At 37.9% G+C, this 19,485-nt stretch overlaps 1 protein-coding gene across 13 annotated transcripts in view; it reads right to left on the bottom strand.

Moving 5' to 3' along the window:
- Positions 1 to 463: 463 nt before the first annotated feature.
- Positions 464 to 19,485, bottom strand: part of tnk2b (tyrosine kinase, non-receptor, 2b) — a 156,277-nt gene continuing 137,255 nt past the window's right edge. For 10 of the 13 annotated variants that reach the window (XM_067361959.1, XM_067361957.1, XM_067361958.1 and 7 more), the window contains 11 exons: positions 13,959 to 14,111; positions 13,363 to 13,640; positions 12,930 to 13,056; positions 11,379 to 11,620; positions 10,766 to 10,960; positions 9,241 to 9,332; positions 6,600 to 6,644; positions 4,336 to 5,729; positions 3,647 to 3,742; positions 3,314 to 3,441; positions 464 to 1,972 (listed from right to left, as the gene is read on the bottom strand). In XM_067361959.1, the coding sequence (XP_067218060.1) occupies positions 1,966 to 1,972; positions 3,314 to 3,441; positions 3,647 to 3,742; positions 4,336 to 5,729; positions 6,600 to 6,644; positions 9,241 to 9,332; positions 10,766 to 10,960; positions 11,379 to 11,620; positions 12,930 to 13,056; positions 13,363 to 13,640; positions 13,959 to 14,111 (2,757 nt within the window). In that variant the 3' untranslated portion in view covers positions 464 to 1,965. Of the gene's footprint in view, positions 1,973 to 3,309; positions 3,442 to 3,646; positions 3,743 to 4,335; positions 5,730 to 6,599; positions 6,645 to 9,240; positions 9,333 to 10,765; positions 10,961 to 11,378; positions 11,621 to 12,929; positions 13,057 to 13,362; positions 13,641 to 13,958; positions 14,112 to 19,485 lie in introns of those variants that run through there. The other 3 variants (XM_067361954.1, XM_067361955.1, XM_067361956.1) reach the window with 2 other exon arrangements.

Below are 19,485 nucleotides of genomic sequence, written 5' to 3'. Positions count from 1 at the left end.
ACTTATTCAGGATACAGCACAGCCTCTCATAACTTATTGCATATATATATATATATATATCTATATATATCTATATATATATCTATATATATATCTATCTATATATCTATATATATCTATCTATATATCTATATATATCTATCTATATATATCTATCTATATCTATCTATCTATATCTATCTATCTCTATCTATCTCTATCTATATCTATCTCTATCTATCTCTATCTATCTCTCTCTATCTATCTATCTATCTATCTATCTCTCTCTCTATATATATATATATATATATATCTGTCAAAGTATAAGTATTATTGTCTCTTCACACAGTATTTTGCATCACAGTGTTTTAAAAGTGTTAAAGAAGAAGGAAGAAAATATAAAGACACTTCCACAGAAAAAGATAAAAAATAATCATTTTAATAAAAAATACATATATTTATATTATATACTATAAATGTGCATCATTATGCTTTTTACACAATTAGGATACAAAGGTTCTAATTTGTAAAGCTATTCTGAAAAATAGAAATAATGAACATGTAAATGGGAACACAGGGTTATCAGGCAACTCACTTCAGTCTTCCTAAAACTACAACAGCATAAATGTAAGACTAGCTTCCACTCTTGACTGAATCTTCAGATGATCAGCAGCAGGGTGCAGAAAGGTGTTCAATCATGCACAACACAGAATTTGCCAGGGTAACAAATACTATAAGTCCCGTTCTCAGATTGCCGGGACACAGGAGAAGACGGTGGACAGCGTTCCATCACAAACACAGAAGCAGCATCTACGCGGTACCCACACATACAACACTGAGCATTCACAAAGTAAGGGTGCTACAGTCAACACACAACACAGTTAGAATGCCATTCAGTGGTACGGGAAAAAAGGCTCTCTTACACTTTTAACATTGCTGTGGACTCATTTGCTGTTTTTCTGTTATTTGTTGGTCACTGTTCAAGCACATCTATTTATGCAAGCAAGTCGTCTGAAACACCTTATTGCGGACATAAAATCTTTTGTACCTGAGTGTTACGATGCCAAAAAATGTCATAACATGACTGTACAACTTTATAGGAGAAACTAATTGAGTCTAGTGCTGTGTCAACCACACTGAAACCAACATGTTAACAGTTGTGCTTCATAAAAAAATGACTAAGAAAAGGTTCAGTCACTTAATTATGCTTAGGCGGTCTCCTGATGCATTTTCAAGCCTTTTGTCTTTTACTTTCGGATTGGAAACATTGTGCAAATCACAAAAAAAAAAAAAAAAAGTGTTTCATGACTTCACCGATGACACCAGCAAAATCAATTGGCTTAAAACGAGTGATTCATAGTGATTCATGAGCAAAGTACAAAAAAAAAAAAAAAAAAAAGGCAGAGAGGGTATTAAGTCTGTCAGCATGGGGGGGGGGACAGGAGGATGATAGTTCAACATGAAGGGCTTTAACATAATACATCAATTCAACATACTGTACATACAACAATTGAAATAGGTCAGGATTCAAGAACTCTTACTCTGTTGCAAGTGATCCACACAAAAACAGATTAAATTAAAGCAAATGTAAAACTGACAAATATCTGACAAAGAACAACTCGAATCAGATGCATACATATAACAAAAACATCTGACAATATATACATACGTACAGCTTTTATAAGTTTGTCTATTCACCTCTCGTATAAAATTGTTATGAAAAATGACAAGCAGCACCTTGTTTTCCATCTGTTGCAATCAACTGGAAAATAAAAAGCGGATTCTTTAAAATTTGACCTGCGAATTCAGTATTGCACCCTAGAGGGAGACTTCTGGAGGAACACAGTCACCGTCTTATGCATGTATGTATAACACACACAAAGTCAGATCTGGAGGTAAAATGTGCTAGGATAGAGTCATGGTTGGCCCTCGGTGTCCCCTTTGTGCTCTCAACAGTCTTTTAGAGCATGAGGCTTTTGTAATGCATCATCGTCTGCAAAAAAAAAGAAAATAACTATTTTATGCATAGAAATTTTTGACAAACTTAAAATGGGTAGCAAAGCTAATACAGTACTTCAATATGATATAATCAAAAATGGGAGAGAGGAAAAATAGAAAAAAGGAAAATTGAAAAATAAAAATAATTGAAAGCTACACAAAAAATGCCAAGAATGCAACTTGAAATGCAGTCCTTCAGAACTAAGTAGTGAAGGTATACAAACTTTTTTTTTCTTTTTACAGGCAGCAAAAAACTAAATGTGCTGACTTTGGAATACCACACTCAACACTGCCTTTTTTTTTTTTTTTGTAGACTCAGCCCCCTCCCTGGATGTTTTCTTAAAGCAGAAATGTCTACAACAGATGGAAATTGAGGATAGGTACTGAAATTGATTAAAACTAGGATGAGCATTCCCTGGGGCATAATTGTAACATTTAAAGTTATTGACTGAAATTAGTTTAGAGTTAATGCAACATCTCTGTGCAGGGGTCAGGAAAACTGCCTGAAGGCTCAGCAAACAAATCTGTCTCTTATCCTTGTTCAAGGGGTGGATTTCACTGTAGTCTGAGTACAATACAATGAAATGTTGTAACTAACGGCACATCAATTCCATGAAAGTTTTTAAAAGATTAGTTCACTTTCAAATGAAAATTAGCTCAATCTTTATTCACCCTCAAGCCATCCTAGGTGTATACGACTTTCTTCTTTCTGATGAACACAATCTGAGAAATATTAATAAATATCCTGACACATCCGAGCTTTATAATGGCAGTGAACAGGGTTCACGAGTATGAGCAGAAGAAAGTGCATCCATCCACATCCATCATAAATGTAATCCACATGGCTCCGGGGGGTTAATAAAGGCCTTCTGAAGCGAAGCAATGCATTTATGTAAAAAAATAAAAAATAAATAAAAAATACATATTTAACAAGTTATGAAGTAAAATATCTAACTTCCACCAGACCACCTTCCATATTCAACGTACGATGAATGTGTAAAACTGTTGCAGTTCAAAAAGCTTACCCCTACATCCTACACCTTCCCTATTTAACTTACGGAAAAAGTGTAACTGACGAGACAGACACTTTCTTCATAACTTGAATGCGGAAGGCGGTCTGGCGGAAGCTAGATATTTTACTTCATAACTCGTTAAATATGGATTTTTTTTTTTTTTTTTTAACACAAACGCATTACTTTGCTTCAGAAGGCCTTTATTAACCCCTGAATTGGATGCTATGGACATACGTTTTCTGGAAAATTACAAACTCATGCTACAGATGAGAGGTTAAATTACCAGTAGGGGGCAGCACAGAATAACAAAAGAGAAAGATTACCTCAGCTTGACTGAGCCGTATGAGTCCAACAGTTGTGTACTGGCTAACTCCAGATTCCATTCATACATCTCTAGAATCTTATGACACTCTACCCTTGTCTTTAGCCCTAGACAGAAGAGCTGCTCCACCTGTGAACCAAAAAAATGGGAAAAATGGAAAAGAGTCATTTAAGTCATTAGATTCTACATGAATCTATTTGTAAGAAACGTGCCAAAGACAAAGGAGAAAGGAGATTTCCAGTGTTTGTTTTTTTTTGTGTGTCTGATTCAATTCAATTACAATTAGATTACAACTAACCAGCCAGTGAATCAAGACAGCTGTGATGGCTGTTACCTTCAAGTAGTGTACAGCCTTCTGTACATTCCAGCTGTGATTCTGTAAAGCCGCCTGACATTCTTCAATTGTTACTCCATGTACAGCCTCTTGCACCTAAACAGGGCAAATCCAATCTATGACTATAAATCCTTAGATGGTCAGTAAATGAGTGGTTTGGAATAATCAGAGATTAATGTGAGCCTGCGATTAATGAGAGTTTACACTTGCATATAATAATATAGATATATTATAAAATATGCGTATTTGGCATGCTGTCTGAGGAGAGGGCTCTGAGCTTGGAAAAATCCAGAGCAAAAGGAATCCTTTTCTCAAGGAGCTCTGTGCTATACATTGTAGGATTGTCTTCACCCAAAATGATACCTTAGATTTTGGCCTAAACAACTAAGTAAGCCTTCATGATGGAGAGTTTTTTGCTTTAATGAAGTTATCCATGTAGAAAACTCAATAGGGTTTGGAACAGAATTATGCATGAGGCACTATAATAAGATACTAATTACTCTGGTCAAAAATCAAGTTCCTTCAATTACGACCCCACACAGACAGCCCAAGTCACTCAAGAATCACTATTCAGACAAAAAGAACATGACTGCTTATGTTGGAAGCACATAACCTTTTCTGAAAGTTCTGAAAGATAAACCACCAGTAATAAAAATTATCTGTTTAATATAAATCTCCAAATCTCTCACCAGTCGGACTCTGTCGTGGTTGTTGGTGCTGTCAGCCCTGTTAAATGAGCCATCAGAGCTTACTCGGCACAGGCTGAGAGAGTTCTTCAGCCCACCTCTAAATCCAGAGCCCGTCAGACTGCTGTTGTTATTGGAGGAGAAATTGGACTTGAGCTCCCCTTGTTGATGAACCATGGGCTTAACAGTGGCTGTGTTTATCTGCTTCTTTTCCTCACCGCTCTCTGCCTCTTTGAAGAACTTATCATATCGGTCCAGATACGGAGGCCTCTCAGGCAGGAGGTAGTAGTGCGTGTTGCTGACCTTCTTGCCGTCACGTACAATTGGCAGAATGCAGGGCCCTTTGGCTTGCTCCTTATCTTTGCCCTGTGCCTGGATGACTTTGGGAGCAGCATATTTGGGATCAGAGGCAAAGCTCTGAGTGGTTGGCATGAGTTTAGCAGGTGAGGTGGAGAGGTAGGATGGGCCGTAGATGGAAGAGGCAGAGCAAAGGCTGCTGCGAGTCTGAGGGGAGCCCACATGTGGACTTGGTGTGCGTGAGCTTGGCTGAGAGAGGGGGTCTCGTGGGGGAATCTGGGGTGGACGCTCCTTATCCTCAATTCCTGAGACTGGGGACAGCTCACCAGACCAGCGGGCATAATCGCCACCTGCACGTTTGGCTGGACGGGGTGGTATGGGGATGCGTGGTGGTATCTGGGGTTTGTCTTCAGAAAATGTTAGGACAATCTGGCGGTGTGGCTCCAGAACAGGGCTGGTAGAGCTCACGGGTACATTGAGGTGCCTCATACACTCCTGCTGCAGCTCTTGGAAGATCTCAGCAGACTGCGAGAAGGTGCAGGCATTACTCTGCCTGCAGGGCAAAAATAAATTGTCTTCTACATGAGGTTTGCACTCTCCTGTAGGAGTGCGGGGTGTACCTGGAGAGCATGGTTCATCAGCTCCTAGTTTCAAACTGTTGATAGAGCTCACTTCAAAGTCATCCTCATCTTGTGCTACATCATCATAGGCTGGGGGTGGAGGAAGGGGCCGGGCGTCCCAGTCCACCACTGGGGTAGGGTGAAGGGGGCGGGGTAGAGAGCGTGAGGGGCTCTGAGGAGGAGTTTTGTCCAAAATGTTCTCTGCTTCAAGTGCCAGTTTAGCAAGGGTTGGGATCTGGATTTCCATCACAGGAGAGGGTGAAGGTGAGGCCGATGGAAACTCTTCCCCAAAGTCTATGAGAGAGACTTCTGTGGGAGTGCTACCTCCTGGAGTCCGCACACGATATGTGGAACGATCACCTAATTTGGTAGCAGAGACCCAGGCGGCTGGTTTTAGCTTAAGGCCCTTCTTCAAAGAGAGTCGCCGAAGACCTGATGAAGTTTGGTCCTCATCCTCAGCAACAGCATCATAGCAGGGTTCTGGTCACATAATAAAAACGCATACAAACAAATGTCTATATGATCTGTTGAGCTTGAAATGTAAATTTAATGACAGAGGAAATGTAAAACAGAGTTATAGAGAAAAATACTAAGCATACATGAGAACAGTCATGAAGGTACAGTATATCTCACAATACTTCCAAGAAACTAATCAACACCAACATGTCTCATACCCCTTTTTCACCAATATTTATGCGGGAGCCAGCACTAAACAATTCTTCCAAGGGTCTAGATTTTGCAGTGTAACATGGTCTTGTTGAATGTGAATGCTAACTCGCATACGTCTTTGGCTTCTACATACAGAAAATGTCAGTTATGTGCTTGAAAAATCAGGTCCAAAATGAGACCAAATATGCTCTTAAATCAGTTAGGAGGACTTATAAAACAGGGGCAGGGCTCAATGCTAAATATTTTTTCTACCGGCATGTTCAGGACAGTGGTTCAAATTTTTAAGTGCCCTGTCAAGAGTTTCATTATTTTTCTATTTTATTTTTCATTTCATTTATTCATAATTTCTAATTTTACTTTTCATAATAAAATTTCATAATTCTCGATTCCAATTACAATCATGTCGAGAGAAATTTGCAGATCCTCTGTTAAGCACCAGCTCCTTAACCAGCATTATTTTGGTGAAAAATGGGTATTATGGGATCAGTTACATCAGCACATGAAACCACAACAAATACACAACAAACATAAGACATAAAGAGCTGGACCAATTGGGATAGAAGCAGTGGGAGGGGAATAAAGGCATACAATACAGATGTTCTGTACCTTTGAGGAGGGGTGTTAGCAGTGAACAGAGGGGGCATGAGCAGTGCTTAAACTGAACTGACAGTCCACACTTACTCTTATCAAGCAAAGATGGCTGAGGGGGCCGAGGGGGAGGCTCCTCTGTAGAGCAAGCAAGCGAAAGACAGAAAGCATATGCAAAGAAATTCAGCAGGTAGGAAAAAGAAAAAGAACAAAACATAACAAAAGTAAGAGAGCCCAAAGCATGAGGACCTGCATTAAAAGAAGCTTTTTTATTTTTATTTTGTTTGTTATTTTAGAGTCAATATTTTTAAGTAGGGGTTTACATTACAAGGATTCCTTTTTTAACCAACATATTTCTTTCTAGTCATTTATGATTGCTAGATAGGTTTTTTTTGTTTGTTTGTTTTTTTAATTCGAGTCAAACTGATACACCAATAAATCATTCAGAGCACTGTTCATGTGCTTTTTATGTTCTGGGGTTTAGCTCATAACAGCATTTACAAATTTCATGATGGATGGACAACAGCTCAGCTGGCTTATTGCTTTCCATTTATCACTATTATTTCTATTCATCAGTTTGAATGTTAATCAGGGCTGGCTGCGTCTGAAAAAATATTGCACCTGTTTTATAGTACAGTCATTTAAAGGCATTTATTTTGACTATGAACTACAGTGATGTACTGACCCACAGATTTTGTAGGTCATAGGTATGGAGGACCAAATTACTCAAAATGAAATAACTAAATTAAATAATTTAGAATTCAATAAAACAAGTAAATATATCAGTTTATTCTGAAATAATTAATTTAATTATTAATTCAATAAATACTTTATCTTTATTTATTTTGTAAACATTTATTGCTTAATATATTTCACAATATCCTCTTTCACACACTATTATTGTGTTTAAATATCATTTTTTTCATAATTAAATGTTCTTTTCAAAAAGCTGTTTCATAATATGCTGCATTTACGAATTAGGCCTATTTGACGAATCATGTATTTCCAAAACACGATTTCTTTCATAATAAAGACATTTCACAAATGCCACTCAACAGACAGTGGGCGGTGCTTGGTGCTAATTGGCTAATCCTTTCAGATGAATTACTTAGGTCTGGCAAGGTGAACTGAAAGATCTGAAACAAATATGGCTGTAAGACTTGATCATACTTGATCAAATTAAAAACGCACTGCTTTTATTTGCAGATGGAGTAGAAGGAAATGTTTTGTTTGGTGATGCTCTGTTATCTGGATTAGATGACAAAGGATGTGCTAGTGGCAATAAGTGCGTCAGTGGATCTAGAAATTGATGACTACATATGCAACACTTTACAAGTGACTGAACGCAGAGTTCTTGTATATGAGTAGTTATGTAACAGGTGCAATTTGCGGGTGGGACATGTGATGTCTTCACATTTTGCCAGGGTCGATAGTCCCTACCACTTTTTTTTTGAAAAATCTCGCTGTACGGATATACCTAATGCAATTGAAACATATCCAGTTGACAATAATTTGTGTAAAAAACAAAACAAAACAAAAAACAGGAATGTGTTTTTGAAATCATGCACAGTGCTTGTTGCCACTGTTTTTAGTGGCAGAACGTTCTATTTTGGACGGTGCACAGTCTTCACATGGACGAGCACGCGTGTCAATCTATCATCAATCTAATGCCGTTGCGGAGGGTCTATTCTTTCCGGTGAACAAAATGCACACAAAAGTGTCCCTGCTCTTGACATACAATCATTGATGAATATCTTTAATTTTAATGAGAAGAAAACTATATGAGTGAGGAGCGTTCCGTGACTAATATCACCAACCACAGGAAGATTAATTTGTCGTGTCTGTCCACTCTTCAACTTTCAACCAATTAGCACCATAAACCGCCCACTTTCTGTTGATTGGCATTTGTGAATTGTCCTGTATTATTATGAAAAGAACCTTTGGGAAAATCGTGCTTTGGACATACATGATTCATGAAGGGGTCATTCGTAAATTCAGCATATTATTATGAAAAACAGCTTTTTGAAAAAGTACATTTAATTATGAAAAAAAAATTATATTTAAACATTAATAGTGTGTGAAAGAGCAGATTGTGAAATATATAAAAATAAATGTGTTTTATGGAATTCTACAAAATAAATACATTTAATTAATTATTATATTAATTATTTAATTACTTCAGAATAAACTTGTATATTTAATTTTTGTTTTATTGAATTCATTATTTCATTTTGAGTAATTTGGTCCTCCACACACAGGACTATACGTCATTCTTTCTGGCTCATTCAGACTTTTGGTGCGGTTGTGGCAAGGCTGAATTTTCAGCAGTCATTACTCCAGTCTTCTGTGTCACATTATCAGTGTTGAAAAAAGTTGTGCTATCTAATATTTGTATAGAGAGTCAGACTGGTAACCCAAAGGTTGAGGGTTCAATTCTCAATACCAGCAGGAAACACTGAGGTGCCCTTGAGCAAGGCTATTTTATTTTTTTTATAAGACTCTGATGAAAAAGCTTCAAAAGATTTTTTTTTATGCAAAAATCTATACTGTCACTTTTGATCAATTAAATGCATCACTTTGTTATTTATAGATTATTTTTTTATGATTTAAGATGTTACTAATGTTAAATTTAGGCCTGGAAAATTTTTGTGTCTGACATTTCCATGTTTTATGTGACAGTGAGAAACCTGTTTATTAATATTTCAACTTTTCTAATTGAAAGTCATTTGCTTACTCTTAGCACGTCCAGGGAGTTGAGTTGGTCTGGCAGAGTTAAAATCCAGCCCTAGCACATCTGGAGGATCCATGGGATTCCCGAGATAAAGACTGCAAAAGCAACAGAATGACAGAAGCACTTAGCAGCCCATCAGTGTATATACGAGACCATTTCTTAAATCTAAGTTCACAAGAAAAACAGGCTCTGGAACCCTGCCCATAGAAGATTTAATGACCCTATATAACCAAAGTTGTAAAAAGACATTTCAGATTTTAACAACCGCACTTATATTTAAATGGATGTTTTATGGTGGTATTTACAGCTGTGATATCAGTTGATACAACCAAGTTTATGGTAGAGACAGTGTACTCTGTTCTACTGCCACCTTGTGCTTATATGCTGTCATCATGTGCAAAGACTTGGCTCCATGGCTCCATCTGAGTGAATGTGTCACTTTACTTATTGGCCATAACAGAGGCATCCGTTATCCAGTGTGTGACCTGCAAGGTTTCATCTTTTCAACTTGCAAGTTTACATTCACACTCACTAAAAATGTGTATTATTTCCTCACTCAGGACCCTAACTGATCTATATTAATGTAGCATTAATTCAAATGTGATGTGGCTATGTGAACAGCTACAGTAATTAAAAGACAACCATGATTCTGTGAGAGGTTAGCAGAACATGAACATGTTTTGTGAGAGCACTGGTTACACAAATAAACACTGTCACTGTGATATAGACCAACATTTAAACTAGAGATAGACCAATAGATAGGTCTGGACAATTCATCAACCAATGTTAAGCTGATAACCATACTGTATCTGTGTAGCCACTTAATACATGAGCTCTCCAAAATGTATATACATCCTTGGATAAGAATAAAGGCTACTCTTTAGGGCTGGGACAATAAATCACTGAATCACGAATTGAGAAACGATTCTGTATAGATTCTGAGATTTTCCGAATATATCGCGTTTCTCTCTCAAATCGATTTTGAACTTGGTTTTTAACAGCAGATGGCGCTGTGTGCTTTAGAAACAGCTGTCTGCTTACACACACCACTTGAGCCTTCTATAAAATAATCATTCATAAAATTCAAAAAGGTTGAAGCAAATTAAAAAGGATGTTCGCAGTGGGCTGTTTACGTTAATCTCGCGTTATAAAAGCATTCTGAGGTGCAAGCACATAGCCGAACGCACGCATGGGCGCTCTTTCCTTCGGGAGCATTTGAGTGTGCCGTTAAAAACTAGCCTAGAGCGCAATCTGCTGTAAAAAACTAAGCTCAGAATCGATTCAAGAGAGAATCGTGATGCATTCGGAATATCTCAATTGATCCACGAATCGAGATGAATTGATTTATTGTCCCAGCTCTACTACTCTTTAAATATAGACATTGAAAAACAGCATTTTTTAAGCTATTGGGAAAAACAAACAAACAAATAAACAAACAAAAACTAACTAACACCAATTAACTCTTATTTCAGAGAACACAACAGTGAGAAAATAAAGTGCTATGTGAGGTAATATTTGAGAGACTCACTCATCGATCCTGTCAGGAAAACCCCAGCAGCGGTGAGGATTAGTGTCTCCATGGCCTGTGTGAATGAAGCTGTTCTTCAGTGGACGGCTTATGTCGTGGGCGGAGAGACCTGCAACTGATGTAACGGTGTTCCTGGGAAACTGACCAACCTTCAGGGTACGTTTGTTCTGACCTCTCCACCAGTAGTTCTCTGCCCTGCATGACACACAGAGACCATTTTTAAGAAAAGAACTGGAACAGCTCTCATATTTGGCTGCTTCATTAAAGAGGGGTTGGGAACTGAGAACCAGTTATTATTTATTTCAAGTTTATTTTTAAATATTAGAACCAGCAGCTGTTGATGTGACCAGTACAGTCTGATTCCTGAAAGAGTGACTCAAATGAGCAGATTCTTATTAATAAATCAACACACTTATGAATCAGTTATTTAACCAGAATCTTTAAATGTATTACAATTCCCATCCTTTGTTGTAGACCAATGGTTCACAGGAAACTTTCAATAGGGCCTCTTATTTTAAAATGACTTAAAATAAGCCCAAACAACTAAAAATCTAGATATTTCACCCCCTTAAATTCACCCCATTTTTATACATTCTATGGTATAAAAGCTCACCTGCCCTCTATGATGGTAATGACATCATTCATCTGGATTTGAAGCTTGTCAGGTTCATCAAAGTCCTGCAGGGCCCTCATATCCGTAGGCATGGTTTCCACTAGAAATTCCCTTAGAGCCATGAAGGTGGGCCTGTCATCTGGTTTTTGAGCCCAACACTGCATCATGACATTATAGATGTCCTGAGGACAATCCTCTGGTTTAGGCAGCCTTTCACCCTCTTTATCTATTTTGTGGAGGATCTGTCAAAAACACACATTTAACATTTTTTTGTGATTGACCCAGTAAAATAATACAATAATGTCAGGATCACTATTAAGAAGCAAATCCAATATCAGGCTCTAAATATCAGATTTTTGGAGTTAGGGCTGTGCGATTAATCGAAATTGAGTATCATTTTGATTCTGGCTTCCAACGATTATGAAAATACAATAATAGGGATAAAACTAATAAATAAAAAAATAGATGATAGATAAAAATAGATAAAAAATTCTGCCCCATTCTATCTGCTCTTTCCAGTGGTGCACTTTCTCTCCTCCTTAAAAGCCAAAACTTAACATAGCAAATGTTAAAAAAACAAACAGCTGTGCAAAAAAAATAGAATGTGGGATAGTATATTAGATCCGTGCATTTGGTCTTAATGTGACAATAAACCTAATAAACCTACTGTCGCATGTGTTCTTAAGCTCAAAGTATACTTCGTTTTTTGCGTGTATGTGAGAGTACAGTGTGCGTGACGCAAATTTTGCCACCAGAATAGTACACGGGTCATCCAATTTTTGTAACAACGCATACTATGTATGCACAAGGCTGCACATTCTCATTGAATTTGTTTTGCATTAATCAGTTGCCACAAGGTGGCAACACTGTCCCGGGCCAAGTTTTACAGTAGAAAACGAAACTAAAAGACACAGAACAACAACAACAACAAAATGCAGGAGACTACAGATGCCCGACGGAGAACAAAGGCTGCACGTTTCACTGCATGCAGACGTGTAAAAATAGCGTACGTGTAAAAAAACAAAGCATACTTTGGGCTTTAATGTTGATCTAAGACCAAAAGAACATGAGAAAAATCACACTACTTTTGACTAAATGAATGAATGGTAGCTGAATACATTTCATTTATATCTTCTTTCTATTGTATCTGTCCTTTTATTTATACTTAGCGTTATTGTTTTTGTTGTTTACTTGTTTTTTATTTACTTGCATTAATTGGCCTAGTATTCTGCTGTGGTATCAAAACCGGTATCAAGAATTGTGAAATTTTGCTGGTATCTAAAATTTAAATCTCATAGCAACCTTATTTCTAGCAAATATATACTTGATATTTATATCGCTACAGTAAACAAATTACTTGTATAAGGTTTTGGTCATGTGATTAAATAATAGTGATTACAATATTGACCAAAATATTCACAATTATGATTTTTTGCCATAATCGAGCAGCCCTATTTGGGGTTACTGATACATATCTGTACAAAAGCTGGTCATTTATTATGTATGTGTTTATGACTAATTCAAAGAACAGATTGTATGAGGTGAGGGTACCTGACTACCATTTAGGCCCAGCCAGGGCTCCTGACCGTAGGTAAACATTTCCCACAGTGTCACACCAAACATCCATGTGTCTGTGGCATGAGAAAATGTGCGTGTCTTCAGGCTCTCTGGGGCACACCTATGTGAAAAAAACACCATGTATAGACATTAGGTCAGTAGAATAAAATGCACATAAATGAACAACCCACCAAGGGGATAAATGAAATGAGAATCATGCACAGTTCATTTAATGAAAACAAGAGCCACAAACAATGATCTCATTTAAATTCAATCTGAATCCTGAGCTCTGGCCTGTCACTGCATATAAACAAAATCAACCAAATAATTTAAAGCTCTCCGTTTCCCCTCTTGATCGAATCAAACCACATGCAAACACAAACTCTTTCTTTGTAAATATATCCAGCTTTTCAACCCTCTCTCTCACCAGGCGAAAGGGACTTTGCGATGCTCTTGCATGACGTAATGGTCATCGTTCTTAGGCAGTGCCCTCATCAGTCCAAAGTCTCCGATTTTGATCTGCTCACTGGAAGCCAGCAGGATGTTTCTGGCGGCCAGGTCTCTGTGGATGAAGCGTTTGGACTCTAGGTAAGCCATGCCATTGGATATCTGGATGGTGTACTGACACAAGGTGGAAATGAGGAAATGGCCCATGGTCTTTCGCAAACGATCCAGCATGGAGCCGAGAGGTGCAAGCTCAGTCACCTTAGAGAAAGAAAGGTGATTAAGTGGGTCATTCAGGGAAGAGAGGCAGGGGGAGAAGAGGGGGCAATATTAAGTTTAATTTCATAGCTTATAACGACTGAAAAGTGATCTGACAAGAAGCATACTGCCAACTGAGACAATGAACACTGCCAATCAGGAATAAATCCAGAAGTCAGTGTCAGCAAATAATGAGTCTGAGAGAGCATGCAAATGTCAGGCCTTATTTTAGCCCACCCCTCCCTTCTCAAGACCTTGATACTTTAGCACCCTGTCTTTGCCACCAATTTGATTTAGATGTGAACATGCACACTCACTCACCATCTTCATGGGGTGCGTGAGGACAACTCCGTAGAGACGGATGAGGTTCTGGTGGTCGAGAGAGTGCATGGCATTGACCTCACAGATGAAGTCGTCCAGAGCATCTGGCTGGTTGAGCACGTCTGTCTTCAGACACTTCACTGCTACATTGAGCTGAGGGGGACATGTTGAAAGAACAGCTCAGAATGAAAATGAAAATGAACACAATTTCATCATAGGTGTCTTTGAGTGCCAACACATCTGTCTTTGCTGGGGAGAGCTCACAGCAGCTGGAATGTTGCTAGCCTGTACACATAATAATCCTACAAAAACACTAATGACCACCTCTGAGACCTGCGTCTACAATGTTGCTGGTAATCAATGAAGTTAAAACAATCACAGAGGAACATTACTCCCTGTGCACCTGCTTAAACTCTGGTGGAAGTTCCATCTTTTGGAAAGAAATCATGTAACATCTGGCATTATTGAGAGTGCCTAAATTATGACTAAACCCATCTGCATTGCTTTATGAGTTCATGTTAAAGGGATAGTTCACCCAAAAATGAAAAATTGATGTTTATCTGCTTACTCCCAGCATATCCAAGATGTAGGGGACTTTGTTTCTTCAGTAGAACACAAATGATAATTTTTAACTCCAACCGTTGCCTTCTGTCAGCCATATAATGTGGGTCAATGGGAACTTCTTTTATAAGAGTAAATAAAACTTGCTTAGACAAATCCAAATTAAACCCTGTGGCTTATGACGACACATTGATGTCCTAAGACACAAAACGATCGGTTTGTGCAAGAAACCGAACAGTACTTCTATAATTTTTTACCTCTAAAACACCACTATGTCCAACTGTGTTCAGAATTCGCTTAGTGAGGTCTGACTTCTAGCACTCATTGAAGTATAAGCGCGAGACATCATTTCTGTTGTCAGAGCGCGATCAGACTTTACTAAGCGAATGCTGAATGCAGTTGGACAGTGGTGTTTTAGAGGTAAAAAATGATATAAATACTGTTTTCTTAGGACATCAATGTGTCATCATGAGCCACAGGGTTTAATTTGGATTTGTCTAAGCAAGTTCCCATTGACCCACATTATATGGCTGACAGACAGCAATGGTTGGAGTTAAAAATCATCATTTGTGTTCTACTGAAGAAACAAAGTCTCCTACATCTTGGATGCCCTGGGGGTAAGCAGATAAACATCAAATTTTCATTTTTGGGTGAACTATCCCTTTAAATAGATCTTTTTATATCAGAAGGAATTGTCTAATCTAAATCACTGAAAATAAACATCTCTCTCATTTTAGTTTCTCTATAGGCTAAAGGTTTTATTCAACCAACCTAAAAAAACCTCTGTCCAAAAAAAAAAAAAAAAAAACTGAATAGCTGTCCTTTTGTTGTTTTAGGCATACACAATTTCTCTTGTTTAACATGTTTATCATCATTTTGCTATATCCAGCAAAGTAAATCAGGTGATTCTAACAAAACTGTATATAACAAGTCCATACAATTCATAAATGTTTGCACACCAAAGCACTCATGGAAGAAAAAAAAGACAAAATTACAGAAATCAAGCAAAGTATGAAGAACTGATTCCAGGACCACATGGAGAAGACAGAAAAAAAAAAAACGAAAAAAAAAAAAAAAAAAACGCCATGACAGTGACTGCATACAGGTGCTGGTCATATAATTAGAATATCAACAAAAAGTTTATTTATTTCACTAATTCCGTTCAAAAAGTGAAACTACATATAATATTTTAAATGAATATTATATTCATTCATTACACACAGACTGATATATTTCAAATGTTTATTTCTTTTAATTTTGATGATTATAACTGACAACTAAGGAAAATCCCAAATTTTTCAGTATCTCAGAAAATTAGAATAGAGGGCATGCATCAACGTCACTTTCCCGCCGAAAACGCGCTCCCTCAGCTAGACTGAGTGGCAAAAGAACCAGCTGCGTAACTGGATTAATAGGAGAAACGGCGAAAACGCGAGTAAAACTAACGAATTACCCTAAAGGTTGGACTCGAAAATGTTTCTTACAACTTGTCAAAGAAACCTAATCCATGGATATTGACATGCAGCCAGGAGTCGTGTTTCCTGACATTTATATGTGCCTGATTTGATGCCGGGGAAATACATAAAGCAAATCAGCCTGTGAATATTTTATATAATTACAATATCGGTAGGTTTAAATCTGCTTAATCACTTATATCAATGTTATATCATCATATTGTCCAGCCCTAAAACATTTATAGTATAGTTTTTGACAGTGTTGTTTATTTAAAAACACCCAATTATGCATAATATAAGATAGAAAATATTTAATTGATGAGTCATCAACATAATATATAACAATACAATAAGGTATGATTTTACCTCAAAATCCAACAATTCGACACAAAATGATAACTGCAAATCCATGTTTCTGCCATGAGTCCAGCCGTTTCTGTGAATTGCAGTGATCCATTTGCTTCTTTTTCTGTTGCTTTCTCTAGTTTTTAAATATATACCTCAGGGTTTGTGTCAAATCTATTTGTACAGTCAGCCGCAAAGCTCTTTCCCATTTTGAATGTGTTTTGTGTGTTGTGTGTTTTTCGCGACATTCACGTTGAAAACCAATGCTGCTGCTCAGTCTTTTGCCACTCAGCGTGCGTGACCGCAGTCCTAACGGTCGACGGTGATGTCACGTGCATACCCTCTATATTGTGAAAAGGTTCAATATTGAAGACACCTGGTGCCACACACTAATCAGCTAATTATCTCAAAAACACCTGCAAAGGCCTTTAAATGGTCTCTTAGTCTAGTTCTGTAGGCTACACAATCATGGGGAAGACTGCTGACTTGACAGTTGTCCAAAAGACGACCATTGACACCCTGCACAAGGAGGGCAAGACACAAAAAGATCACTGCAAAAGAGGCTGGCTGTTCACAGAGCTCTGTGTCTAAGCACATTTATAGAGAGGCGAAGGGAAGGAAAAGATGTGGTAGAAAAAAAAAGTATACAAGCAATAGGGATAACCGCACCCTGGAGGGGATTGTGAAACAAAACCCATTCAAAAATGTGGGGGAGATTCACAAAGAGTGGACTGCAGCTGGAGTCAGTGCTTCAAGAACCACTACACACAGACATATGCAAGACATGGGTTTCAGCTGTCGCATTTCTTATGTCAAGCCACTCTTGAACAACAGACAGCGTCAGAAGCGGCTAAAGACAAAAAGGGCTGGACTGCTGCTGAGTTGTCCAAAGTTATGTTTTTTGTCTGATGAAAGTAAATTTTGCATTTCCTTTGGAAATCAGGGTCCCAGAGTCTGGAGGAAGAGAGGAGAGGCACACAATCCACATTGCTTGAGGTCCAGTGTAAAGTTTCCACAGTCAGTGATGGTTTGGGATGCCATGTCATCTGCTGGTGTTGGTCCACTGTGTTTTCTGAGGTCCAAGGTCAATGCAGCTGTATACCAGGAAGTTTCAGAGCACTTCATGCTTCCTGCTGCTGACCAACTTTATGGAGATGCAGATTTAATTTTCCAACAGGACTTGGCACCTGCACACAGTGGCAAAGCTACCAGTACCTGGTTTAAATACCATGGTATCCCTGTTCTTAATTGGCCAGCAAACTCACCTGACCTTAACCCCATAGAAAATGTATGGGGTATTGTGAAGAGGAAGATGGGATATGCCAGAACCAACAATGCAGAAGAGCTGAAGGCCACTATCAGAGCAACCTGGGCTCTCATAACACCTGAGCAGTGCCACAGACCGACCGACTCCATGCCACGCCGCATTGCTGCAGTAATTCAGGCAAAAAGAGCCCCAACTAAGTATTGAGTGCTGTACATGCTCATACTTTTCATGTTCATACTTTTCAGTTGGCCAAGATTTCTAAAAATCCTTTCTTTGTATTGGTCTTAAGTAATATTTAATTTTCTGAGATACTGAATTTGGTATTTTCCCTAGTTGTCAGTTATAATTATCAAAATTAAAAGAAATAAACATTTGAAATATATCAGTCTGTGTGTAATGAATGAATATAATATACAAGTTTCACTTTTTGAATGGAATTCGTGAAATAAATCAACTTTTTGATGATATTCTAATTATATGACCAGCACCTGTATACGTACCTAGAACAATACACTGATCCATTCAGTTTGTAAGACCAATCAAATCCGAAAAGTAATAGCATGCTACTCAAATCACAAGTTTTGAGGTATCATGCATGTCTAGAGCACAAACAATGTGGACAAGTATTGAGCCGAAGGTGAGGGGTTTGTTCAAATCCTCATCTCCAATTTCGAAAAACAGTATTAGTGAGGCTTGCCTAAAAGGTTATAACCTTTTATAATTTATAATGGATGAGAGAGTCTCAATGTCCCATGTATAAAAAGAGTAGTTGACAAATCTCAGCTCTGCCATGTAATTTCTCTGTATAGTGTAAAGCAGTAGTGTTTGATCAGCACAGATGGCCACAGGAAAGATGTTCCCACTCAAGTCCCATGTGGAAAGAACCCTTTGGTGTGCAACACACACTATCACTACAGCCTCCGGCTCAGTTCACACGACATCTGACCCCTCATCAGGTCATTAGAGGCCCATCTCTCCCACAAGCCTCCTCTAGAGAACACAGCTGCTACAATGACACATAGAGAACAGCCCTGAAACAGGATGTTCACATGGAGTCTTGGAACACTTGAAGGGAAAGGTGGGACCACAAGTGTCTGAAAGCTAATCTTTGTTGATCTCAATTTCTGAGTGCAACAAACAACGTTTCTGCCAAAAATGTGCTACAGTCATTAGTTTGTGATAGTGTCACTTGTGATGGAGATTTTAACAAAATAGATAAACATTTCACTCAAGTATCAACATCACAACTTAGTTGTAAATTTCATTAATAAAAACTGCTGAAAAATGTTAGTCATCAAGCTTTTTTTCCCATGACCAAGAGAAGACGATGACGAGACGACACCAAGGTCATTAAACAATAATTGTGACTATATCAGCATGCAATATTGTTGACGAAAAAAGAGGAGACTAAAATGTAATTACAAACAAAAACTTTAAAAAAAGCTTTATTTTTGTCAGAAAAAAACAGAGGAGACAAAATACTGCTTTACAAGCCTCCACTACGAGTGTTCATGTTTGCGGTTTCCAGATGTCAAGAGTTTAACACTCTCGGGTCGGCGCACATGCCGGCGTGATCACCGCGTTTTTTTTCTAACCAGTGTGAAAGAGACTCAAAATACTCTGTCAATGTTGCACATACAATTAAGAGCTATACACCATTTTAATCTGTGGAATATCTTCTTTTATTTGTGTACACTCAGAGTAACAACAAAATGTTGTGCTTTTTGTAAAATAAAGAAAACTAAACATGATGCGTGATCTCTCATCTCCCTCTGAACGAAGTCCAATCTGATAGTTCTCAGAAAATGAACTGTAACTTAGTGAATACTAATGACAAAAAAATTAGACTGTCTAAAAAAAACATTGAACAGATTTTAAATCGTGTAAGTCAAATCGAAAA

Source organism: Chanodichthys erythropterus, chromosome 16 (assembly GCF_024489055.1).
Source record: "Chanodichthys erythropterus isolate Z2021 chromosome 16, ASM2448905v1, whole genome shotgun sequence".
Taxonomy (NCBI): domain Eukaryota; kingdom Metazoa; phylum Chordata; class Actinopteri; order Cypriniformes; family Xenocyprididae; genus Chanodichthys; species Chanodichthys erythropterus.
The sequence above is the reverse complement of the archived record's forward strand: the minus strand, read 5'-3'. Positions and strand labels throughout refer to the sequence as shown.